At 36.6% G+C, this 26842-nt stretch overlaps 2 protein-coding genes across 4 annotated transcripts; both read right to left on the bottom strand.

Annotated features, from left to right (window-relative positions):
* Positions 1-950: 950 nt before the first annotated feature.
* LOC107713828 (D-beta-hydroxybutyrate dehydrogenase, mitochondrial-like) lies at positions 951-9835 on the bottom strand. Its single transcript, XM_016519460.1, has 5 exons — positions 9596-9835; positions 8045-8155; positions 7553-7688; positions 4667-4819; positions 951-1739 (listed from the first exon to the last, which is right to left on the bottom strand). The coding sequence occupies exons 1-5, from the start codon at positions 9806-9808 to the stop codon at positions 1273-1275; spliced, it is 1080 nt and encodes a 359-aa protein (XP_016374946.1). The 5' UTR covers positions 9809-9835; the 3' UTR covers positions 951-1272.
* Positions 9836-10200: 365 nt separating this feature from the next.
* On the bottom strand, positions 10201-25957 carry LOC107713835 (glycogenin-1-like). 3 transcript variants are annotated; one of them, XM_016519471.1, is made up of 7 exons: positions 25868-25957; positions 24701-24839; positions 24438-24612; positions 23516-23678; positions 13178-13304; positions 12585-12795; positions 10201-10735 (listed from the first exon to the last, which is right to left on the bottom strand). In XM_016519471.1, the coding sequence occupies exons 1-7, from the start codon at positions 25872-25874 to the stop codon at positions 10589-10591; spliced, it is 969 nt and encodes a 322-aa protein (XP_016374957.1). In that variant the 5' UTR covers positions 25875-25957; the 3' UTR covers positions 10201-10588. The 3 variants fall into 3 exon arrangements, with proteins under 3 accessions (XP_016374957.1, XP_016374967.1, XP_016374975.1); XM_016519481.1 differs by having other exon boundaries at positions 24701-24836; XM_016519489.1 differs by lacking the exon at positions 25868-25957 and adding an exon at positions 25008-25031 and having other exon boundaries at positions 24701-24836.
* Positions 25958-26842: the final 885 nt, after the last annotated feature.

The following is a 26842-nucleotide window of genomic DNA, read 5'->3' as shown; positions in this document are numbered from 1 at the left end:
CATTCAGATTCTTGGAAGAAACGCTCATAAAGGGAATGCTCATAAGGGAATATGTGTTGACCCTATAACTCTTTAAGCCCCTCACTCTTATTGTTTCTCCTAAGAAAGCAGTGACAGAACCACAGGCGTCCTCTTTTGTTCATTTGTGGTTTCATCCTTTCAATGAAAAGAGCCACACGAAGACATCTGCCACATCAGCAGCCAGCCGGGACGCGCTGTATAATGCTGCTTTTCACTGCTTCTGGCTTCAGGCCTCTGGTGATTCGTGATCGCTCTATGGAAATGTCTGCGTGACCAAATCAAAATACTGAAAAGTGTTCACATTTCCAGAATACTTAACCATTAATGAGCCTAAAATACGATAAAGTGAATCAAAGTGCATACATTCAAACTTAAAGGTATAGTTCACCCAAAAATGAAAATTTGCTGTGAATTTACTTAGCCTTCTTTTTTTTATCTTCTTTTTTTTTAAAGAAGATTTTTAGCTGAAACTGTGGTCCTTGGTGATTCATTAAATGCGAGTTAACAGCTACCGGTACTTTGACAGTCACAAAAACCATATAGGAACACAATTAATACCAGTGGCTCCTGACAATATATATTGAAATCTTATGAAGCGAAACAATCAGTCTGTGCAAGAAACTGAACATGACCAGAGTGCCTGAGGCTCTGGGTTACACGTAATGTTGATGATAATAATAACCATAATGTTTAGTTTCTTGCACAAATTGATTGTTTTGCTTCATAAGACCTCAATCTATTATCAGGAGCAACTGGTATTAATTTGATCTTGCCTGTATATGGTTTTTTTTGACTCTCAAAGTGACAGCAGCTGGTGACTTGAATTTTATGAATCACCAAGGACCACGGTTTCAGCTAAAAATCTTCTTTACTGTTATACTGAAGAAAAATAGTCACCTACATCTTGGATGACCTGAGGATGAGGAAATGAACAGCAAATTTTCATTTTTGGGTGAACTATCCCTTTAAGGGAATATTTTGGACAAAATAATGTTGACTTGTCTTATGTTGATCTTATTTCCTGTGGTATCACACATAGTTTTACTTGTATTTTACCTAGAATATTCCTTTGAGATTTGTGTGATTTTATTTTTATTTTTTCAAATTTAAGATTGTATGCTAATTCTCTTTATTTAATTTTTTTTTAATTTTTTTAATTTTAAAGATTGTATACTAATTTGATTGTTCAATATGGCATATATTAATTCATTGATTCACCCGGTGACGAACGTATTGGAAGTTGGCATCTCATTAGAAGTAGAGTCTGTCTGAGATGGCCGCAGGAAGGTGGGTCATTATTTGCATGCGGATCCACCAGTGCGGCTCCATGGGGTTGTACCGTTTGTATGGCCGTTTGGACGTGATTGCATCTGTGACGTCGTCTAAAACCGGCTCGATCTCCCGCTGGCCGCTGTTGCAGTAGGAGCGCATGAGAGCCATGTACTGCTCAAAGTGAGCTTTCCCATAGTCCTCCTGGACACCAGGGGGCGCCTCCTTCCAGAGCTTCTCTGCTGTTGTCGTGACTATGTCACGTGTCAGGATACCCGTGGCCACGATAAAGTTTCCTGGCTCAACGACGGAAACTTTGACGCTCCAAACCTTCATTTCATACCTGAGACAGTCAGAAAAAGCCTCCACTCCGTATTTGGATACACAGTAAGGGGATCGGAGAGCGTTTCCCATTCTGCCGTACATGCTGGCGATGTTCACCACACGACCTGTGACCAAAAGACAAAAAGTCAAATATTATTACAAATTAAAACAACGGTTTTCTATTTGAATATATTTTAAAATGTCATTTATTTCTGTGATGTGCAGCTGAATTTTCAGCATCATTACTCCAGTCTTCAGTGTCACATGATCTTCAGAAATCATTCTAATATGCTGATTTGCTGCTCAAGAAAATTTCTGGGGTCTCATTTATAAAGCTCTCCGTAGATTTCATCCTAAAGTGTACGTAGGCACAAATGCTAGTTTTGCGTACACCCAAAAGTTTTCAGATTTATAAAACCATGCGTACGCCAGAACCTGCGCAAAAATCCCTTCATAAATCCCAGTCAGGGGAAGATTGTGCGTACGTGCATCTCCACCCCGACTCCTCCCCCAAATCACCATATATGAAGCTTCCAACGCCTAGTTTTACTACGCATAACCTCATCTGCATATCATTTCTATGCATAATCCTATCCACGTGACACCATGTTTAACACAGTCAAAGGTACAAGAAGGAAATATGAGATACGGACTATAAATGTATATAGTGCTATGCTATGTAGAGGGAACGACATTTTTCTCGTGGCCATGCATAAACAAACCTGCGTTCCCTCAATTTAATATCTCGTGGCCACGACACAACTAAGTGAACCGGACATGTCACCATTTGTGCCATACACATTCATTTTTATTGCTAAAAATCATCCAGTATCTTTGTTTTAGAATAAATATCAAAATATCCATAAAGAAAACGGTTTAAAATTATTCTAAATAATTTTTCTGAGAACGGAGTTGATCTCATTCATTTCCACTGACCAAATAATATTTCAATTGTTTAAAAAAAAAATCTAATTAAATTTAATGCAGTTTTGCTGATAAGGTGAACCTCTTTTAGCTATTTTTAGTGGAAAAATATAGGCCTATATTTATTGCAGTGCAAATCCAATTATCTGACTCTGCGCGTCATTGACAAAGTATTTTAAAAAGGAAACGTGCAAATCTTACCATTTTCTTCAAGTTGTATCTTTCACATACAGTGGTATTTTTCATAATGTTGTGGAGATGCCTTCACACGACATCAACACCTCTGTGCAGCTGTGGTTGTACAGTAAGCTATTATCATTGGACCTATTCAAACCGGACAATAGACCGTTCCACCGAATCCAGCCGTGTCCGCCACAATATCGAAGTAAGTGCGCATCATTGTTCTCGCTAAAAATACTTTCTCATAACATGAGATGTGCAGTTTAGTTTAAAGAAATTATTGCGCACCTATAGTACTCTTCGCTGTCATTAAAACATAACATACCACAGGAAAAGTAATCGAGCGCATCCATTACAAATAGGCTATGTCTAAATTCATATCATTGTGGTTTAACTTCTACGTAATGACCATGTAATTTCAGTGCTTATCTCCATTAATGAGAGTGGAATATTTAATGTAAATGTATATGATGAAATGAAAACGGTTTAAAATCGTTGTTTACTACATTACTTTTCTCTCTCCAGAAAAAAAGTCTGTACGCATGGGTCAGAGTTTGCGTGCAGGTGCGCAAATTTTCCCATCAGGTTTGTTTTTTATAAATCCCACCTTTTGCGTAGGAAGTGGTGTATGCCTCTTTCAGGGCAGGTTTTGTGCGTACGCAACGGTTATAAATGAGGCCCCTGATTATTATCAATGTTACAAACCGTTGTGCCACTTCATATTTTTTGTGGAAACCATGATGCATTTCTTTTTAGGATTCTTTGATGAATAGGAAGTTCAAAAGAACATCCTTACAGAAATCTTCTGTAACATTATAAATAAAAATCTAACTGACTGCAAACTTTTAAATGGTAATGTATTCGTTTATATATTACATACAAGTGAGGTTCATAAAATGTGACCCTGGAGCACAAAAGCAGTCTTAAGTCGCTGGGGTATATTTGTAGCAATAGCCAAAAATACACTGTATGGGTCAAAATTATAGATTTTTTTTTTATGCCAAAGATCATTAGGATATTTAGTAAAGATCATGTTCTGTGAAGATATTTTGTAAATTTTCTACCATAAATATATCAACTTAAATTTGTATTAGTAATATGCATTGCTAAGAACTTAGTTATTCAGCTTTCAGATGATGTATAAATCTCAATTTCAAAAAATTGACCCTTATGACTGGTTTTGTGGTTCTGGGTCACAAATAACATTTAAATGTTTAAACTAATTAAACTGTTGAGTACTGCTGAACACAAACAGTTTTGACAGTTTGTAAAAAAAAAAAAAAAGAAAAACTTTTTATTTGTAATGTGTGTTAATCTTTGTGCTTTTTTTTTTTACTGTATGTAATCCATTAAATTCCTTTGAATATGGAAAGAAATCTATTAAAATATATACATTTAAAAAAAAAAATATATATATTTTTTTGAAATTATGAAGCTCCGATGTCAAAATCATATCATAAAAATATACTTAAAAAAAATAAAAATAACAAAAATTCACTGAAAACACTGAATCACGGAAATCACAAGTGTTTGTCAGGCAATACACTCCAAAGTCCATTTGCTTTAACCATTGATCCATTCAGATCCAAACATTCCTTTAATTCAGTGAAAGACTTGCAGGAGTGGAAACTGTAGAGAAACATTAACATCTGTCTGCAAAATAAACTCTTCAGTTAAACTCAGCCAAATTACATATTATCTATACCCACAAGTTCATCACAACCAAAAGGCCTGCAACATTCTCCAAGTAGGTCGACAGCAGGAAGACACACTTGGGCTACGTCCACACGAAGCCAGAGCTTTCTCTATCCGATTTTTTATTTATTTATTTTTTTTCTCGTCTCAAGAAATATCTGTCGCCTATACGATACAAAATGTATGCGTATACAGCTAAACGCGTCTCCGTGTGGACGGGGCCTTGGACTGCATGGAGTGTTCATTACTTTACCTTTAGCCCTGCGGATGAGAGGCAGGAAGGCTTTGGTTACTCTGATGGTGCCCCACAGGTTGACCTCTGAAACCTGCTTATATGTGTCCATGGTTGTGAACTCCACCTCACCGAATGTGGAGATACCAGCATTGTTGACCACAGCCCACAGACCTGCAAGATATAATCACAAACCCCCTTAAACTCACTGATCAGACATCCTGATTCAATTCACACGGTTATGAACAAATATATAACATGAGTAAATATACAAAACTTTTTCTGCTCACCATTTTTAATTCTGAAATCTAATAGCTTATCCTTCTTATTTTTAAAGGTGCAGTATGTTATATTGACAGCTAGTGGTTGAATACAGTACTGCAGTCCAAATTCAAAATATTGGAAAATGTTGATTCTCCCGCCCCCTCCTCCTCAGACTCCACCCTCACAGGGGTTGCCAGATTTTTAGGTCTGGTAGAATCTGTGATCTCTGACCCAGTTCGTTTACTGGCTTTCTTTGCTGCAATATGCTCTGTTTTCCACCAATTGGCAACCCGGTGTGTCGAAATACTATTGGGTGAATTGGCAGTGGGCGGAGTCACACAGACCAAAACAAAAACAGACATTCGACACTGAAAGCACATTTCAAAGTAAAATAACTGGCTGCAGCATTGATTTTCAAAGAAACAAGTATGTGAATTCAATATGCTTTTAGATATTTAAGAAACATGCTATGATATTATGCTTTAGTACAGGGTTCCTCAAATCTTGCCCTGGAGGGCCAATGCGCTGCAGAGTTTAGCTCCAACCCTGACCAAACTCACCTACCTGTGATTTTCTAATGATCCTGAAGACATTGATTAGCATGCTCAGGTGTGTTTGATTAGGGTTAGAGCGAAACTCTGCAGGAAAGTGGATCTCGTGGGCCAGATTTGAGGATCCCTGCTTTAGTACAATCAAACAAATTACATTCAGCACCTTTTAAAGTAAGAGCGGGGTGGCAGTTTGTTGCTTGAATGAGTGACGCGTCTAGTGTCATTGACTTTGTTATTTTAGCTGTACAAAAACAGTCTGTTATGCTGACTTTATTGCAAACTGGTATTATTTAAATTACAGTATTATCAGAATTACAAACTGGTTTACCACATTTTAAAAATGGATAAAAACAAACTTGCTTTTGGAAATCTGGCAAATAGGTAATTATGTAGTGAGCTTAAAAACATTACAAGAAGAAATCTTAAGTTGACAGTTTTATTTTGTGATGGATTTCAGTATTAACATGGGAGGATCTATATGGAAATCAGTTTCTGCCACTGAAAAAAAAAAATCTACTTTTTATCTCACAATTCTGACTTTAACTCGCAATAATTCTGAGAAAAAAGTCAGAATTGTGAGTTTATATCATGCATTTCTGAGGGAAAAAGCACTTGTGAAAAGTCAGTATTGTGAGAAATTGCAATATTTTTTTTTTTTTTTTTTTTCATTCAGTATGTTTTTTATATTGTATTCATCCAGTAAGCTTTCCTGTTTGGCCGATTAGTTTCAGAAGCAGGACTTTTATCTTGATCTTGCTGGTTTAGCTGATGTTTCCTCTGCACTACTTTCTGTCGTCTCTGATAACAGTGAAACCACTGCGTTAATTACAGTATAGTGTTCTTCAATTTATGAACATTTTTGCTTTTATAATTTTTTTTTTACACATTATGCATAAGTAGGGCTGTTAGCGGAATAAAATCCTTCCAAGTGATCTAATGCTTTCAAACTTTAGAAACCAAAATGTCAGTATACTATCAATGCTACTGCATTACATATTACTGTGTTAAATACATTGAATTCATATCTTAAGTTTGACATCCCTGTCTTGTAGCATCTTTTTCCTCTTAATATTTCTCAGACCCCCTATCGCCCTCCTGTGGCCTCATGAGGTCCCTGAGCCCCAGTTTGAAAACCCCTGACCCCCAAAAATTTGTAAGACAACTTTCTTGTATTTTGAACAATAACATTCATGATTTATCATTTATTATTGAACCTCTAAAATTCAGTGCCAGACTCCACACAACTGCTAAGTGATTCTTAGGTGATTAGTTTAGAAGAAGCTCCAGTTTAGATTTTTTTTTATTTTTATTTTTTATCATATTCGAGTGTTTAAATCAAGGAGATGGCACAAGGATCAAACAGATTCAGTTCTGAGTTCAATTCAATAAATAGTAGTGCGTTTTGTAAACTATTCAACTGTTTTACAGTGTGCCATATTTTTAAGGAAATGTATGCTGCTTATTTTCTGTTTGATCTGTAACACATAGATCAGCAATTCGTATGGTTTATAGCAGGTATAAAGAGTGATGAACAATCATTAATCTATACAGCTGTATCTGGTGGGTGTGGTTTAGTGAGGGGTGTGGCACAGTGATTGACAGCAGGGGGCGGGGTCATTATTCTCTCTAAACAAATAAACTTTAATCTAGCCACACCTACCTGACCTTCAGATTAATTATTGTTCATCACGGTTTACATCTGTAGGAACCACTGTTTACACCTAAAAATCACATGTGGAAAATAACAGCATAAATTTTATCAGGTCTATTAAAAAAAAAAAAAATGCAACAAAATAGAGATGCCAAAGTGAAGATATGAATGTTTTACATGCACAATTTTTAACACATCATACAAAGTCATTCTGCTCTGATGTTGGAAAAAAAACCTAGATCAATTATATATCTAGGGGAGTTGGAAAATGAGCCTATTTTCAAAAATAGTGGAGTGTTCCTTTTAACAGTGTATAAATAATACTAAAATCACTCTGCACTGCAATGTCCTCATTTTCCATCATGGTGGTCTGGTCTTCCTGAATGACCTTTGAACTCCCCATCCTGTATGAGCCTCTACAAACTGACAGACAGCCCTCACCTTTCTCTGGCTCGTCCAGGTTAGCGGTCACAAACTGAACCGCCTGAGAGACCTGCTCCTCGCTGCAGACGTCCAGCTGCACCACCTTCAGCTTCTCTGAATGAAGGCTCTCCAGCTCCTTTGCACCTTCTCCGTCCTTCAACCACACACGAAACACACGGAGTAAACCGCCATAACATCACACACTCCGCACACACAGAGGCATTTGCACTGTATACTTGAATGGGTTAGGGTTAGCCCTAACCTGAGTTTAGTTTCTGTATTATCAAAAAATGTAGTACAACTTCAAGACTTTCCAGCCACAAAGAACTATATCATAATATATACATAACTGTGATATGTCCATTTGGTCATGGTTCTAGAATTATGAAAAGGTTTGACACAAGCCCAACTGAATCTTGTGCAACATATTGCATCATCTAAAGCTCCCTTGACTTCCGACCAACAGTATATATGTTCAGAAATCAACTGCAGGAATAGTTGAACCATTACCTTAAACAGACAACCTGCAAACACCGTGAAACCAAGCTTGTGAAAGTGCTTGGCCAAAGCCAGTCCAAATCCAGTGTCACAGCCGGTAACGAGCACAGCTTTCCCTGCAACCTACAAAGGAAACATTATGCAATATTACTATTGTGCAACTGCAAGCGAATGTGCCAACAATTCACTGTCCTGCCAAGAAGAAAACGGTCCTCAACTGAGCTGCAATTCTTAAAATGTGTTACGAAATCAGTGGTTTTCAAACTGTGATTTGAAACTAATTAATAAGTAATTGATGCAAGAATCAGCTAAATTAAACGATAATGGCTAATAAAAAACATAATATATAATAAATATATATGGAAAAGTTAGTTTCTGTCGGCGTTTGGTCAACTGCAATTTGGAGATGTATAGTTTTGTGATGTGAAATTGTGTTGTTGTTATTTTTTATTTATTTGTAAGACTAATGGGGATCCAAATAAACAAACAACAATAACCAATAAACTGCAGCTCAACAATCACCATTTATTGGTTAGTATTTCAATAAAATAAAGTATTTACAATAATACAAAAATAGAAATTGTGTAGAAATTGCATGCACTGAGACCAATTTCTAACTGATTAAAAAAAACTAGAATTAAAAAAGCACTACATTTCCTGGGACTTTTAAGTATGTCATTAATTTTCATAAATTCGCAACCTATAAAATTCTGATATATCTACACTTTTCATGACCATGCAAGTCCATGAGCATTGAAATACAAAATGCATTGCATCTATATATATATATATAAAAAAAAAATTCATATCGCTCATCACGAGGGCTCTATAATTATCTTTGCCCCCATATAAGGCAAAAATAATTATTTATATATTTCGTGGTACACCTACACATTGCATCATGCACCATTTATACCACAGATGCATTGGATATATGTAATCTTGGAACCTTGTACCTCCGGTTTTATGGTAATAATAATGGTAATATTACAATAAATGTGCATTATTAAAAATAAATAAATAAATAAATGCAAAAAAGCACAGAAATTGATATCACTCATCACTAGGACTCTATATAACTTATGAGTAATAAGTTGAAATATATTAATAATTAACTATCTTTGCCTTATATAAGGCAAAGATAGTTAATTATTAATATATTTCATTGCAGGCACCCACTCATACATACACACATTGCATAATGTACCACTTATTGCATGGTAATAATACATAACGTTATGTCCTGCACAATGAACTTGCATTACAACCAAACTGGAGGTACAAGTTTACAGAATTCAATAAAATGGACAAAAATACACTTTTTTTTTTTGTGCATGATGTAATTGAATAAGACACTTAATCAAAAATCAAAAGTACACTAACTTAAGGTGCTGTAGGATTGTAACATAGTGTTTGAGAGTAAGATATAATGTGCAATGTTTATGAGAGTGAAAAACAGATTTTCAGCCCGACAATAAAATCTCATATAATATCGTAACGTTATACGCCACATGAAATGCCGTTAGTTTTTGTTGATGTGTAAGTTGCTCACTGTACCGTTACCTTCACTGTCCCGCGGGGCAGACGCGGCATGGCCACGTACAGCACGAACAGCGCGTACAGCAGCACTATGCTCTCGGTGACGCTCGCCTCCGGGAAGCCGCAGCATCGCGCGAAGAGGTTGAGCACAGACGGCAAGCCGAAGCCCAGGGTGAGCGTCAGAAACACCGAAAACGCGATGAGCAGCGCAACCCTCACCATCGGCAGCGCAGCCATCTTGAACTGACTGTTGACAACTATGGCGGAGGCGGGGCCATAGAACCACGTCTCATGAATTATGCAAATATACGCAAGTTACAGGACGCTTACCTATTAAAAACAGCGAATGCATTTGAGGGGCGGAGCCAAGAGCAAGAGCAACAGTCCACTTCCTTTTTTTCCTCCGTAAAAAAGCAGTCATCCCTAAAGAAATGAAAATGACTGTTTAACTGTTTAAAATCATGTACATGTGAGATAAAACTCAGTCCAGTTACACCAGTAGACTCATAAAAGCTGTTTTATGTACATTGAACATGTCTCCTCAACACTAAGAGTAGTAGCTGGGTTACTCAGGAACCCCAATACTGGACTTTTGTATGTAAATTGTATGTGTGACCCTGGACATTTTTGGCTATTGCTACAAATATACCCCAGCGACTTAAGACTGCTTTTGTGGTCCAGGGTCACATATATTTATCACTATAAATTGAGCATTCGTACATTGGCATATTGTATGTTCAGGAATCCACACCTCTAGGTGTCAGTATAAGTCCAGAAAAATGACTGAAAGTGCATTCCAAACATGGAAACTTTGAGCAAGTGATAGAGAAAGCTGGCCCACAACTGCCTTTATCTATTAAAATTGCCAAGCACTGCTAGAATTCACGTTTTGCATGAGGTTCAAAGGTAAAGTTAGCATTAAATGCTTGAATGAAGAAGACAAAGAGTGTGACGTGTTAGCGGGCCACAGTGTGACAGTCTTGCATAGCTGAATACCCTCTCAAACTTCTGTTCTTTTTATTTCAGGAAAACGTCAAGCTTTTTCTGAATGTTGTCAAAAGAGTCTATTCCCATGTAGTCGGCCTGGCCCTGCTCCCACCTCTGCTTGCGCTCCGCTGAGGACACGAGCGGCTGAACACGCTCCTCGCTCTCCGCAGCATCCTCCTGTGAACGAGAGAACAATACAGCTGATTACAAACATGACATTCAGTCATCTTTCAGTTCTGTGCAGTTTGAAAAAAAAAAAAAAAACAGGATTCGCACAGTCTTGAAAAACATGGATATATTGTATGAGGCTGACTAATTTTGTGTCATTTCTAGACCTGGAAAAAATGTGAATTAGTAATAAATATATCAATTAAATTTAAATACATATGTAAAATGACATTTTTCAAATTATGCCAAGCTCAAAAAAACAAAAAAACAAAGAGGGTAGTAATTTATTTCTTTTTATAAACCGCAGACAAATGCAAAGGTCACGGGGTGTTTAACTATTGCTGTGGAAGATGTTTTTTAAAATAAAAATTCATTTTAATATCAGTTTTATATATTTATATTTTTATAGTCATGTCAAGCTCTACCAAAACTCATTGAGATGAAAGTAGATAATGTAATTATTATGATTACTATTGATAATGAGTATTATCATCATCATCATCATTATCTTTATTTTATAAAACTTGAAAAAATTAGATGAACTAGTTTTAAAAGTCTGATTTCTAGAAATGGAAAAGTCATTTAAATTGAGCAAATATATAAATATATTTAAAACTCAGAATCTGGATATATGAGAGAAACTAGTTTTAAAAGTGTGATTTATGTAAAATTAATGTAAATACATAATAAATATATCAAATAAATAACATTATAAAATTTCAAATAAAATCAATTAAAAAATGTATTTTAATTTGATAAATAACAGTTATTCCAAGCTCTAATAAAATACCAGGCAGAAATTGTGATTAGTTTTTTTTTTTTTAATAGATTAATTAATTTGTATTTATTTCTTTTTTTTTTCCAGTAAATCACAAATAACTGTAAAATCACAATGTCACTGAATATTGTTGTGGCTTTTGCTACTGTAGACGCTAACATGCAAATGCAAGATTTTTGTGTGTGTGTGTGTGAATAATGTATCTTATTAAAGTTAACAATGCTTAGCATGTAGTGCAAGTATGCCATGTAGACTCATGGACATGGTTATTTTCTTGTTCTGTATGTTTAGGCCTGACCTCACATCCGGAGTTGAAGGGCTGGTCTCCATACTCTCGGATCAGCATGGGCAGCACCTCGGCGCTGTACAGAGCCCACCACTGCAGCAGGAGGCCGGGCTGAGACGAGGCCTGCGCGTCTCCTCTCACTCCCCTCTGCGTGGGGTTATACGTGTAGCTCCACGGCTTCATCTGGCCCAGGAAGTGCACAACCTTCGCATTTGCACCATATCTGTGGACCGAAAGACATTTTCAGCATGCATTCCTGAAAAATAGCAGGCGACATAAGGTATGCGAATGCATTTCAAATGTGTTTATTGCAAGTCATACTTCAGGATTTAACTGGTTAAAAGTCCCGACTGAAAATCTGCTCTGACATTTTCTGTGAGTTAAAATCTACACAGTGTGGTGGATCACCTCGGATGATTTTGTCTCACACTCTTCTTCCTCAGCTCGTGTAACCCGATGTTACGGCATGAGCAGCCTTCATGTGACTCGTGTGTGTATCCTGTTACACCAGGCAGAAATTGTGATTAGTTTTTTTTTTTTTAATAGATTAATTAATTTGTATTTATTTCTTTTTTTTTTCCAGTAAATCACAAATAACTGTAAAATCACAATGTCACTGAATATTGTTGTGGCTTTTGCTACTGTAGACGCTAACATGCAAATGCAAGATTTTTGTGTGTGTGTGTGTGAATAATGTATCTTATTAAAGTTAACAATGCTTAGCATGTAGTGCAAGTATGCCATGTAGACTCATGGACATGGTTATTTTCTTGTTCTGTATGTTTAGGCCTGACCTCACATCCGGAGTTGAAGGGCTGGTCTCCATACTCTCGGATCAGCATGGGCACCACCTCGGCGCTGTACAGAGCCCACCACTGCAGCAGGAGGCCGGGCTGAGACGAGGCCTGCGCGTCTCCTCTCACTCCCCTCTGCGTGGGGTTATACGTGTAGCTCCACGGCTTCATCTGGCCCAGGAAGTGCACAACCTTCGCATTTGCACCATATCTGTGGACAGAAAGACATTTTCAGCATGCATTCCTGAAAAATAGCAGGCAACATAAGGTATGCGAATGCATTTCAAATGTGTTTATTGCAAGTCATACTTCAGGATTTAACTGGTTAAAAGTCCCGACTGAAAATCTGCTCTGACATTTTCTGTGAGTTAAAATCTACACAGTGTGGTGTAAACCTGAAGTGAGAACACCATGCACACTATTACTGGAAGCCTTATGAAATTAGCGCGAGTGTCCCCTCGGATGATTTTGTCTCACACTCTTCTTCCTCAGCTCGTGTAACCCGATGTTACGGCATGAGCAGCCTTCATGTGACTCGTGTGTGTATCCTGTTACTGGCCAGCGCACGCTGCTGGAGTCAGAGTCACACTCACTGTTTAAACGCAGGAAGGTACGTGTAGATGGCTATGCTGCTCATGTTATAGATGAAAGGAAGGTGTTTGTTGATGTCGGCTGTTGCCCAGTCGCTGAAGAAGCCGTTCAGAACGCCTTGGTCCCCTCCTGTTGAGCAGATTAATAATAAATAACGTCACTTCAAAAGGAATTAGCTCTCTTTTATTTATCAATATAATTTAGATGTAAATAACGCAGTTAAAAGTCCTTCATTTAAGCAATTAAAGCTGAACTGTGTAATATCTGTACCACCAGCATCACCAAGTGTTATTGCAATAAATAAATACAAATAAATAAGTAATTAATAAACAAACAAATAAATAAATAACTAAAAGAATACATAAGTGAATGAATAAAAAATACAATTCTGATAGCCTAATTAATAACATATAACAATTAAATAAATAAATAACTATGAATAATAAATAATAAATGTAAATAAACAAACAAACAACTAAAAGAATACATAGCTAAAAATGTATGAATGAATAAATAAATACTAATAATTCCTACAATAAACAATTAAATGCATAAATTAATAAGTATGAATGAATAAACAAACAATAAAAACAAACAAACAAACATATAATTAAATTAATCCATAACTAAGAATGAATGAATGAATACTAAGAATTATTAAAATAAATACCTATGAATGAATAGCTAATAAATAAACAGACAATTAAAAGAATACATGGCTAATTATGGATGAATCAATGAATACTAATATTCCTAAAATAAATAAATTAAAAACTATGAATGAATAAACAAACAAACAAACAAACAGATAATTAAAAGAATACATAACTGAATGAATGAATACTAATATTCCTAAAATAAATAAATTAAAAACTATGAATGAATAAACAAACAAACAGATAATTAAAAGAATACATAACTGAATGAATGAATACTAATAATTCCTAAAATAAATAAATTAAAAACTATGAATGAATAAACAAACAAACAGATAATTAAAAGAATACATAACTGAATGAATGAATACTAATAATTACTAAAAATAAATAACCAACTATGAATAAATAATAAATACAAATAAACAAACAAACAAACAACTAAAAATGCATATATGACTGACTGAATGAATGAATGCTAATAATTCCTAAAATACATGAATAAATAAACAATTAAATGCATAAATAAATACCTATGAATTAATAAGTAAATAATAAATAAAAATGTATTAATAAATAAACAAACAAATAATTAAAAGAATACATAACTAAGAATGAATGAATGGATATTAATAATTACTAAAATTAATACCCATGAATGAATGAATAAATAACTAATAAACAAACAAACAGACCATTAAAAGAGTACATAACTAATAATCATATATAACTAATAAATGAATGAATAAACAAAATACTAATAATTCCTCAAACAAACAAACAACTATGATTGAATAAATAAATATTAAATAAAAATAAACAAATTAACAGATAATTAAAATAATACATAAAAATGAATGAATGCTAATAATTACTATAAATAAATATGAATGAATAAATAATAAACAAACAAATAGACGATTAAAAGAATATTTAACTAATAATGAATGAATAAATAAACATAAGCAAATAAATAAAATACAATTAAAAAAAAATTAAAAGAATAATAATAAAAATGTGATTGATTTGTTGATAGCACCACAGAGACACAGTGTTTACACTTTTTGGGCAAAGGAAAGGAAAGGAAAGGAGGTGACTTGTGGCCAAGTATGGTGACCCATACTTGGAATTTGTGCTCTGCATTTAACCCATCCAAGTGCACACACACAGCAGTGAGTAGTGAGCACACACACACACACAGACCATGAACACACACACCGGGGCAGTGGGCAGCCAATGCTACGGTGCTGGGGAGCAGTTGGGGGTTCGGTGCTCAAGGGTCTCACCTCAGTCGTGGTATTGAAGGAGGAGAGAGCGCTGTACATTCACTCCCCCCACCTACAATCCCTGCTGGACCTGAGATTCGAACCCGCAACCTTTGGGTTACAAGCCCGACTCTCTAACCATTAGGCCACGACTTCCCCTATAAGGGGAAAGTTATAAAGTTGCCCCTAATAACACGCCTGCAGACATGCAGACAGCTGGTTAACATCAAATTTAAATTTGGTTATTATTTACTCATCCCTATGTCTTTTGAAACTTGCATATGATTTTCTTATTCCTGAGGAGCACAACTTACAGCAGCTGTTCTTTTCCATATAATCAAAGTGAATAGTGACATGGCTGACATGATGAATAATGACTTCATTTTTAGTATGTTACTCAACATCAAGGTATTGTATGGCTTTAGAAGACTTGGAATATAACATATAATTAAATAAAACATTTTTGTGATACTTTTATAGTTTTTTTTATTTTTTATTTTTAGAGCTTTACAGCTCTTGGTCCCCATCCACTTTCATTACATGTGAGGGATCAACTCAAATTTTGTCTTCTGTCTTTTGACTGTAACACTTTACAATAAGGTCTCATTACTTAATGCATTAACTAATATTAACAAAAATTAGCAATACATCTGTTTTTATGAGTTTTTAAAAGCTGTTCATGTTGGCTGATGTCCATTTAAATCATATTAACAGATACAACTTTTGATTTAATAATATATTACTAAATACTGAGAATAGCATTAACTAAGATTAAAAAAAAAAAAAGCTTTAGAAGTATTTTCATTGTTAGTTCACGTTAACTAATACGGTTAACCATTGGAATTATTTATAGTTCCAAATGGAACCTTAAATCATTTAAAAATGATTAGATAAAAAAGAGAGTTAATGAAATATTTAAAAAAATAATGAAAAACAACTCAAAAAGTTAGTGTAGTTACTGGATTTTGCCTGCGGAGGGCGGATTAGGCCTCAGTTTTTCGGAGGATTGTGATTGTTAAAAGCATAATGAAACAGAAGTAGTGCCAGATTTTTTTTATTCAGAATGAAATGGATTTTTATTTATTATCAGAATGAAATAGATGCAAGGTGGTAAAAAAACACAGGGTGGGACTTTGTTCTATCTATCAGTCGAGTTACGACATTTTGATTAAAAAAATATGAAAATCATATGCATGGATCAGTTTTTCACAATGTAGTCAATAACATGCATTTAGAAAATAGATATGATGAATTTTCATTTCATGCCGAATTTAAAGGATATAGTTATCTAGTCACTTTATTTCTTCAATATCTGTCTATAAACCTATGGGCTGCACTTAGAATCCAGTACCATCCTCTGCACTTAAACACTTGGATATTTGCCCCAGGACAGGCCATGTGCAAGCTGTAAGGAAATTAATATAGTCAGCACAAACCATATACAGCATCCTCACTGCTAGCCAAAGAAGACATTTACAAAGTCACCTAATAATGCTACGTGCTTATAGCAGATTAAACAACATGCCGGAGCACTGTTTGCAAAGCATGCTGGTTTAGCAGCTAAACCAGTCCAGCATCATTTAATTTGGGCGTGCCTTCAAGAGCCCAGAAACAGGGTCCAGAATCCTCCCCCGGGCTTTCCTTGTGCAAGTGGCTCTACAAACATTACTGCGGCCTTGGAGTGTTCATTTTGAGAGGATGATCTGAACTGTGCAGGAATGCACATAGTCTCTGGCTGGTTTACACTGGCAGAGGATGAGAACAAGTCCACATGATAGCCTCAGGTCATCAGGACCGTAATAAACCAGGAAATGGAAAGATGCTTGTTTAATTCACAGTTTCAGAGATTCAGATGCTCTGCAGGTATGAGAGAACTCACTGATGCTTTGTCTTTGGATGCCAGTTGTCTGAACGCCCAACAAACCTGTAAGTGATTAGGCTGGTTTGTTAGTCTGACACACAACACTCTTGGAACTGCTTGTCACTGAGATCATTCCTAAACACACCCACTGTTCTTTGAATTTTTTTAGTTTAAAATCCAAAACAACTGGTCCTTTGTCATTTTTTTTTTTAAATGTAAGCATGACTTAGTACAAATTACATCTAATCACCCAGCAGCCATCTAGAAATTGCATTATAACCCACCAGAACGCCACAGTAACAACCTACAATGCCCTTACAACTATCCAGAACACCCAAGCAACCACCTAGAACACCCAAGTAATGTCCTTTTTACTATTTAGAGCACCCTAAAAACAACCATCTTACAACCAAACAGAACACTCTAGCAATCAACTAACAATGCCCTAGCAAGCACCCGGAGCAACCACTTAGCAACACCCATACAACTTTCTAGAACACCACAGTAACCACCTAACAACTCATCCATAACATCCTAGCAATCACCTAATAATGCCTTCGAAACACCCCTGCAATGCTATTTCAACTACATAGACAATCTAAGCAACTATCCAAGTCATTCTTGCAATCACTTAGAAATGATCCAGGACACCCTAGCAACACCCTAGAAACCACGGAGCATTGCTATTACAAATATCTACAACAGCCTAACAATCACCTAGCTACACACAAGCAATTATCTATCAGTACTCTTACAACTTGCCTACAAACCATAGCAACCACCTAACAACACACAATACCCTAGCAACACCTTAGCAACCACATAGCAACACCTTTACAACTATAGTATCTTAGCAATCAGCGTAGAACCATTCAGAACACACTTCCAAGGACCCTGAACACCCTACCAACCATGCAGTAACACACTAATAACCACCTAGCACACCCTAACAATGACATAGCAACCACACAGAACACCCTAACAATGCCATAGCAACCACCCAGCACACCCTAACATTGCATAGCAACCACACAGAACAGAACACACTAACAATGCCATAGCAACCACCTAGAATACCCTACCAACCACATAGCAACACACTTACTGTATAATCACCCAGAACATCCTAACAACGCCATAGCAAGCACGCAGCAAGACACTTACTGTGTAGTCATGCAGAACACCCTAACAACGCCATAGCAACCTCACAGAACACCATAACCACATAGCAACAAACTTGCTGTGTAACTACCCAGAACACCCTAACATTGCCATAGAAACCACACAGAACACACTAACAATGCCATAGCAACCACCCAGAATACCCTACTAACCACATAGCAGCACACTTAATGTATAATCACCCAGAACATCCTAACAACGCCATAGCAAGCACGCAGCAAGACACTTACTGTATAGTCATGCAGAATACCCTAACAACGCCATAGCAACCACACAAAACACCATAACAACCACATAGAAACACAGTTACTGTATAACTACCCAGAACATCCTAATAAGGCCATAGCAACCACCCAGCACACCCTAACAATGTCATAGCAAGCAACCACACAGAACACCCAAACAACGCCTTAGCAACCAGCCAGCACTCCCTAACATTGCCATAGCAACCTCACAGAACACCCTAACAATGCCATAGCAACCTCACAGAACACCCTAACAATGCCATAGCAACCACCCAGAATACGCTACCAACCACATAGCAACACACTTACTGTATAATCACCCAGAACATCCCAACAACGCCATAGCAACCACCTAGAACACCCTACCAGACGCAGCAAGACACTTACTGTATAGTCACATTGAACACCCTAACAAAGCCATAGCAACCACACAGAACACCAAAACAACCACATAGCAAAACACTTACTGTATAACTACCAAGAACACCCTAACAAGGCCATGGCAACCACACATAACTCCCTAACAATGATATAGCAAACACACAGAACACCCTACCAACCACACAACAAAATACTTACTGTGTAACCAGCCAAAACACCCTAACAATACCATAGCAACCACACAGATCACCATAAAAACCACATAGCAACACACATAATGTATAGCAACCACCCAGAACACCCTAACGCCTTAGAAATCACACAGAATACCCTATCAACCTCATATGCCAGCCTGGCAGAAGACTCCAGCATCATGGTGGCATGATTTGCACCAGTCAGATTGTCCTCTGAAATGTTATAGTTTCTCATGTTCATCTCTCCCAAGCTCAAAGCTTCATTAAGCAGAGAATACCACAAGACATCATGGCAACAGTCAAGAAGAGTTCAAGCTTTCCCTGTTATGACCACAAACAATCTATCTCAGCTAAGAATAAAGCAATCATTACAAATTACCACACCATTAGAGCTCTGATGTGTCAGAGGTCAGTCACCGGTCACTTCAAAACTACCAAAGATAAAAATAGACCAAAAACTCAGGCGGAAAAGATTGTGTAGCATTTATGCAGCCTGCAATTATGACAGTCCAAAAGAGCCATTAGATTCCGTGGAATAACAAAAGCATAATAAACAGGCTTTTGAAAAGGCGCCAATCTCCATAATGTAAGCAGAGCCCACCCTCACAATGCAGCAATATCATTGGTTCCTCGACCGTCACGCTCAAACTCACAGCCAGACTCATAAGAATGGGTTCACTCTGTTGTCTAGCTGAAAACACGTCCAAAAATGTACACCAATACATCATAAATCTGCAAGTCACACACGCTGACATATGCAAATAATTATTCGTCCTGCATGTTATCAAGTGAAAAACAAAGCATAGGGAAAAAGAAACATGCACTTTTCCTGATAGCCATTTTACCAAATTACTAAAACCCATAAAAGTTGCATAACGAGCAACTACGCCAAGAGGTGGCTGTAGAAAATGGCCCTTGGCTCTTAAAGAAAAGGGTTGCCTTGAAAGGGCTTTTGTTTGCTGAGGGCACCCGTGCCAAATTCCTCTCGCCGGGCTTATGAACCAGCTGTGTTGGGCAATACTCGAGAGGCTCTGTTGGGCATTTTCGCTTGAGGTAATTTTGTGATGCAAACAGGGAAGGGCGACTTGATTATGCTGACAGTGTGTGTAAGATGAGCACACGTCAAAGTGCTGGGTGTGTGGGGAAATGCAGAGATGTTTCAGCTGCAATGGAGAGGTAGAATGATAAGGGCTGATGCAGGAAGATGCATCCATTCAGAAACATTAGCTAAAATAACTCTGATGGGTTATCTAGCCACGATTAGCCTTGATTGCAGACGAGGTACTTGATAAGCACCCGGATCACCAGAGAGATAAATATAGGAAGTTTGAAAAGTTGTATAAACAAAGATTACTATCTAGACAAGACTTAAGGATTAGAAGAGTGCTGTAAATAGATAGTGACTATAGGTCTTAAGCTCTAAAATGATTAAAAAAAAAGAGTACCATTAAAAGTGGTCTATATCAGGGGTTTCGCAACCTTTTAGTGCACAGACTAATTTATAAAACAGTATTTCTTTCTTTATTTTATGTTAATATTAAATATATAAAAAAAAATGTAATAAATAAATATTTGGAAAATATTTAGTTTTTTATTAGATGCATATGTCACATAAAATGCTTCTGCAGTGCCTTTTTGTCATTTCGAAACTATATAGCTCCTAGTATCTCTGTTTTGTTTTTGTCGTGTGGAAATGAGCAGTGGGGAAGATTCTGTAGAATTTCTCCTTTTTAATATATAATATTAACTAAGTAATTAAGTAAATATACTTGTCCCTCAGCTTGCAAAAATAACTTTAGGCCTGTTTACACCAAGGACAATAACTATAATGATAACTAAAACTATGAAGTTTTAATAATCATTCTAATTCTATGAGAATAGTCCCTACGACAGCAGTAACAGTAGCGGCACAGAGGAATGATATAATTTCAATCAATTTCAGATTTCAAAGATGTTTGTCCAAATGATGAACAAAAACATTGACAGCCAATCAGAATCAATCCACCCAAAGATTGCGCTTTTAAAGTGGTAGACGACAAAAATCGTGCACACTCATAATAAACAAAATGCTATTGTTCATTGGTGAGGATGCTAATATAGCTATCATCATAGTCATCGCTATAGTTATCGTTCTTGGTGTTAACACCCTTTACAGCACTTACAGACCTGGAACATTCCTTTAAAATGCTTCAAACACTGTAAAACTGTCAATGCCCTAAAAGCTATTTGCTCCAACTGAAATTCAGAGCTCTGACGCATCTTTGGAAAATATTTAGTTTTTTATTAGTCTCTGTAGTCACTACAGTACTGTACTATTAAATGTATTTGTTTTTATCTATTTTGTATTGATTTTATTTTAATCAAATTTGTATTTGTTTTAGTACATGTATTTATTTATTGTAATCAAATTTTTGTTATTCATTTATTTATCTATTTATGATATACCTTTTATCATTTATATTTTATTTATTTCCATAGATGTTGTCAGGATTCTGGACTGTCTGTGTTGTGGTTTTGCTCCCCATGTGCTCTGCTACCTAGTTTTCCTGTGTGTTTGATTGTTCATTGTTTCCAGGTGTGTCTCCTTATTAGTTTATCCTCCTCACCTGTCTGCCCCTCGTTATCTGCCCCATTTAAGTCCTAGCCTGTGCCATTCTCCCTTGTCCGGTATTGAATGTTTGTCATGTGCTACATGTGTTCCTGTCAGCCCTGTGTATCCCGTGTTGGAAGGATTAAAGACTGTGTTTCCTGTGAAATCTCCTGCGTCTCCTCGTTCCATGCTCAGTGTAGTACATTCGTGACAGAATACCGGACCTACAACAGTTTAAATTGCGTGTTTCCCCTCCGTTTTATTTCTGTTTTTCGCTCCGTGTTTGTTTTTGTCCTCCCGTTGTTTCCCTAATGGATACTCTCGCCCACCCTGAGTACATCCTCCTCCTGCTGGAGCAGGGGGAAAGATTGCTCGAGGGTCATACCAGACTGTTTCTGGCGATTGCCCATCTCACCACCTACTCGACCTCGGCTCATAGCTCCCTCGCCTCCACCGTCACCCGTCGATCCACCAGCTCCACCGGGCTCCCTCGTCCCTCCGGCTCCGCCTTGGTCGGGTGTCGACCCGCCATCGCCTCAGGACTCCGCTCCTCCGGCTGCACCTCGTTGCTCAGTCCCACCGGCTCTATTGGGCTCCTTCCTCCCGCCAGCTCCACCTTGGTCCTCAGTCGCTCCGGCTCCGCCGCGGATCTCAGAATCTCCTGAGCCTCCTCCCAAGTTCCCACCCATTCCTCCATCTGTTGTTTCTATGGCGCGAGGACGCACCTTCCGGGAGGAGGCGTAATGTCAGGATTCTGGACTGTCTGTGTTGTGGTTTTGCTCCCCATGTGCTCTGCTACCTAGTTTTCCCTTGTGTTTGATTGTTCATTGTTTCCAAGTGTGTCTCCTTATTAGTTTATCCTCACCTGTCTGCCCCTCGTTATCTGCCCCATTTAAGTCCTAGCCTGTGCCATTCTCCCTTGTCCGGTATTGAATGTTTGTCATGTGCTACATGTGTTCCTGTCAGCCCTGTGTATCCCGTGTTGGAAGGATTAAAGACTGTGTTTCCTGTGAAGTCTCCTCGTTCCACGCTCCTCAGTGTAGTACAATCGCGACAGATGTATTTATTTGAATCCAATTGTCATTATACATTTATCTATTTCTGATCAATTTTGATTATTTTTAATTATTTGCTTTTATTTATTTATTTATTTATTTATTATTATTATTTGTGACATTTACAACTATTTTTTTTTTTTTTCCTCAACTTTTCCATGGATGAAAAGATTTAGTGACCCAGAACTATTGTATGTCTTAAAAAGATTCAGAATATAATGCATATGTCACATAAAATGCTTCTGCAGTGCCTTTTTGTCATTTCGAAACTATATAGCTCCTAGTATCTCTGTTTTGTTTTTGTCGTGTGGAAATGAGCAGTGGGGAAGATTCTGTAGAATTTCTCCTTTTTAATATATAATATTAACTAAGTAATTAAGTAAATATACTTGTCCCTCAGCTTGCAAAAATAACTTTAGGCCTGTTTACACCAAGGACAATAACTATAATGATAACTAAAACTATGAAGTTTTAATAATCATTCTAATTCTATGAGAATAGTCCCTACGACAGCAGTAACAGTAACGGCACAGAGGAATGATATAATTTCAATCAATTTCAGATTTCAAAGATGTTTGTCCAAATGATGAACAAAAACATTGACAGCCAATCAGAATCAATCCACCCAAAGATTGCGCTTTTAAAGTGGTAGACGACAAAAATCGTGCACACTCATAATAAACAAAATGCTATTGTTCATTGGTGAGGATGCTAATATAGCTATCATCATAGTCATCGCTATAGTTATCGTTCTTGGTGTTAACACCCTTTACAGCACTTACAGACCTGGAACATTCCTTTAAAATGCTTCAAACACTGTAAAACTGTCAATGCCCTAAAAGCTATTTGCTCCAACTGAAATTCAGAGCTCTGACGCATCTAAAACCGAATGATAGTGGTGTTTTACATACCGTCAAAGCTGCCGTGCTCTGTGCAATACTGCAGAAGTTTGCCATAGGTTTCGTTGGACGGGCGAAACATGAACACACCAGAGTTAAAACAATCAGGCCAGCCGGGGTCTGGAGCCGCAGACCGCTCCTCTCTGTCAAACAGCTCATCTATGTTTGATACCACCTACAGCCAACAGAAAAGTGTCAAACTTCTCACACAACACTGACCCAATTGTATTTAATTTTTATGTTTATTTTTTATATTTTTATGTATTTTCTTTTTTTTTTTGGTCGTGCATGTAAGAAAAAAAAGTTATTTTACTAAGAAACACACTACTGTTAATGTTTTTTAAATTAATTATTCAGCAAGGATGCTGAGCTCCTCAAAAGTGACAGTAAAAACAGCTCTAATGTTACAAAAAAAATTCTTATTTTAAATAAATGCTGTCTTTTTAACTTTCTATTTCTCAAAAATCCTGAAAATAAAATGTATCACGGTTTCCACAAAAATATTAAGCAACACATTTTTTTTTTTCCCAAAATTGATAATAATTCAACTTTGCCATCACAGTATTCACAAGACTAAATGGCATTTTATGTTTTAATTTACATTTACATATTAATATAGACATTTTATTTTAAATTGTAGTCATATTTCACAATATTACTGTTTTTACTCTATTTGTGATCAGATAAATGTCTCTTATATGTAAAAAAAAAAATTTGCATTTTAAATAAAAGGCATACACAGATGCCTTCACTACTTTTTGTGAATTAAACAAGTTAAATATAACGCAGAGGCGTACATTCACACAGAGTTAATGATGCACAATGTAATTCAAATGACAACAAACCGCAATATAAATATTTCATGCATGTTTTGACAAGGCACAACTTGAGCTCTCTGCTAACCAGCTGGTTTGAAGTCATAATGCGAACTCACCAGTGTGTCTGCGTCCATAAACACACACTTGGAGTAGTGTGTGAGAGTCCAGCAGTGCAGCTTGGTGAAAGTGACACCCAGATCAGGTCTCTTCATCATGGCCAAGTGTGCCGTGTCCCCACTGTCCAACACATTCACTAGCCTGACTTCATCGAAGATCTTATGAAGCACTGCCCTAAAGACATTCACAAACATCTCATTTTGTTTTCCACGGAAGTCAGAGAGTTCGCAGTACAATACTGGCTGAATGAAGCATGTTGTACCTTGCCTGATCGGACACATGTGGCCCAATGAGCACCACCAGCTTTTTTGAAGTCTTGTGGTTCCTAAGCGATTTTCCAAGCACCATAGCTCCTCTCGCATAGCTATCGTTTGTGGCCAAAGTGACAAATGCCTGTTCTGCTAAAGAAATGAAGATTGACATAACACTGACTGACAGATAAGGCCTAATAAATTTGATTTCACATTACTATTCTAAGGCATAACATGATTTCCCCCCAAAACAAGACATAATGGAAGTCAATGATACACATTTCCCCTCATAATAATGTAAATAGTGGTGAAACTTACAAAGCTGAATGAATGAACTATTGAACAAATGAACAATTATAAGTTGTGCCTGTGTAAGTGATTATCATAGATCTGTTTTTCCTTCTGATTCTGAGAATCGATTCTTTTGAACAATAAGTTTGGAAGAATCTGTTCAAAAACTGATTCAGTGATTCTTAACGTGCCATCACTGCGTGCCATATTCGCTAAAATACTCCAATAAAGCCATATCATTATGTTTTTCTTCAAAAAAAAAAAAAAAAAGGTGTTTTTGTGGCAAATGTACGAGTTCAGTTTGTAGCCATAGCCTAATTCATTTAATAAAGCAGTCAGAACGCAAATATCGTTTACATTTGCATTAAACACTACTTAAATGATCTTATATCTCTCAGCTGAAACGTTTTTGCTTGTTTTAATGAAATGCTATTTATTAAAACCAATATGAGTCACCGACTCATTAAGAGTCGGGAATAAAAAAATCAAAACAGACGGTTCTCGATTCAATGACCTGTTGTTGAGTTGACTCGAGAACCATTCAGACCGGTTTTGTGAACCGTTTCAGCCGATTCTTCAACCGAACAATTCATCCACAAATCGGACATCGTTAATACTTTACAGTCTAATTTGTGTCAAAAATATTGGGATTATGAATCATCTTTAACTCTTGAGTAATCATGCCAGTATAAATCAGCATTACATAATTTACATCCATAGTGCTACAGAAATATGAATATGAGCAATGCATTGAACATCCACATCCCTTAAAGCCTTTCGTTACATATGCACAAGTAAAATCGTATCGATTTGTGCAGTATGAGATGATCACCCCCTACACTTCAACAGCTCTGTTTGATTTAATTCAAAAGTGCATTGTCACATACCTGCCATGCTCGTTATTTGTCAAAGCTACTTTGTAGCTCGGACTCCCAGAACAGCAGTGTCACTTCGATAAAAGAGACTCTGTATCACGCCCTGAGTTCATTTATACCAACTCGGACCTTCGCCATACATACTGCTGCCAGTCACGTGACCAGAAAGGGCTCTGCGGACACGGCCATGATTGGTTCGTGATCATTGGGGGCGTGGTTTCATAAATGTGACTGCACTTGGGTAGAAGATTTTCGGTTGTAATTTATATGAATGTAAAAGGGAATGTGTGTACTTTAAATTTTTTTTATATTGTTTCATAAATATATTATATATATTTGTATAATTGTGTAAGGTATTTATACCTTTGTATATTCCATATTAAATACATTCTATATTTTGATGTTCATGGCACATAATGCATTAACTCATGTTAACATACTGTTAACGAAAAGTCCTGTGGCCAGTTGCATAAATTACTTTGACTAGTCTTAAACGTTAGTTTTCAATTTTTCTTTTCTTTTCTTTTCTTTTCTTCAAGACTGGTCATAGCCTTTTAAATTCAGTTACATACAATGGTATATTGGTCTAATTTGAATCTGAAAAGTAAGACTGATTACCACTTGGTTAACTGCTAGTTTGTCAAACTTGTTCTGAAACTGTTAACTAAGTTAAAACTATGATTAGGACTGTTTGTCAGCTATACTAACTGAATAAGCAGAGCACATGTACAACAGTTTGACCTGATAGTGAGACAGATGTTGAGACATCTCTAGAATAGAATAGAATAGAACAGAACAGACCCGAATAGAATAGAATAGAATAATAGATACGAACTGATTGGTGTCTCATGCTACCTACTGGTCAGAGTTTAGTTGTGCTTTCATTTTGATTCCTAAATATTTTATATTAAATAATTCTAGATATGTATTATTATAAATATGTAGAATTATATTTCTGTTCCCCTATGCCAGTTCATATATATATAT

This window comes from Sinocyclocheilus rhinocerous, unplaced genomic scaffold, assembly GCF_001515625.1.
Source record: "Sinocyclocheilus rhinocerous isolate Xijiao unplaced genomic scaffold, SAMN03320098_v1.1 scaffold642, whole genome shotgun sequence".
NCBI classification, from domain to species: domain Eukaryota; kingdom Metazoa; phylum Chordata; class Actinopteri; order Cypriniformes; family Cyprinidae; genus Sinocyclocheilus; species Sinocyclocheilus rhinocerous.
This window is presented reverse-complemented; position numbering and strand designations above follow the sequence as displayed.

What these genes read in the sequence shown, in the direction of transcription:
- LOC107713835 (XM_016519471.1), bottom strand. An exon ending in CATGTGTCCGATCAGGCAAG is followed by an intron (nt 24,613 to 24,700) that starts GTACAACATGCT and finishes GAATGTCTTTAG; the next exon opens with GGCAGTGCTTCATAAGATCT. An exon ending in AGAGCACGGCAGCTTTGACG is followed by an intron (nt 13,305 to 23,515) that starts GTATGTAAAACA and finishes TCTGCTCAACAG; the next exon opens with GAGGGGACCAAGGCGTTCTG.
- LOC107713828 (XM_016519460.1), bottom strand. Translation starts at nt 9,808, where the DNA reads ATGGCTGCGCTGCCGATGGTGAGGGTTGCGCTGCTCATCGCGTTTTCG. An exon ending in TTGCAGGTTGTCTGTTTAAG is followed by an intron (nt 7,689 to 8,044) that starts GTAATGGTTCAA and finishes GTGTGGTTGAAG; the next exon opens with GACGGAGAAGGTGCAAAGGA. An exon ending in TCTCATCCGCAGGGCTAAAG is followed by an intron (nt 1,740 to 4,666) that starts GTAAAGTAATGA and finishes TTTTGGTCACAG; the next exon opens with GTCGTGTGGTGAACATCGCC.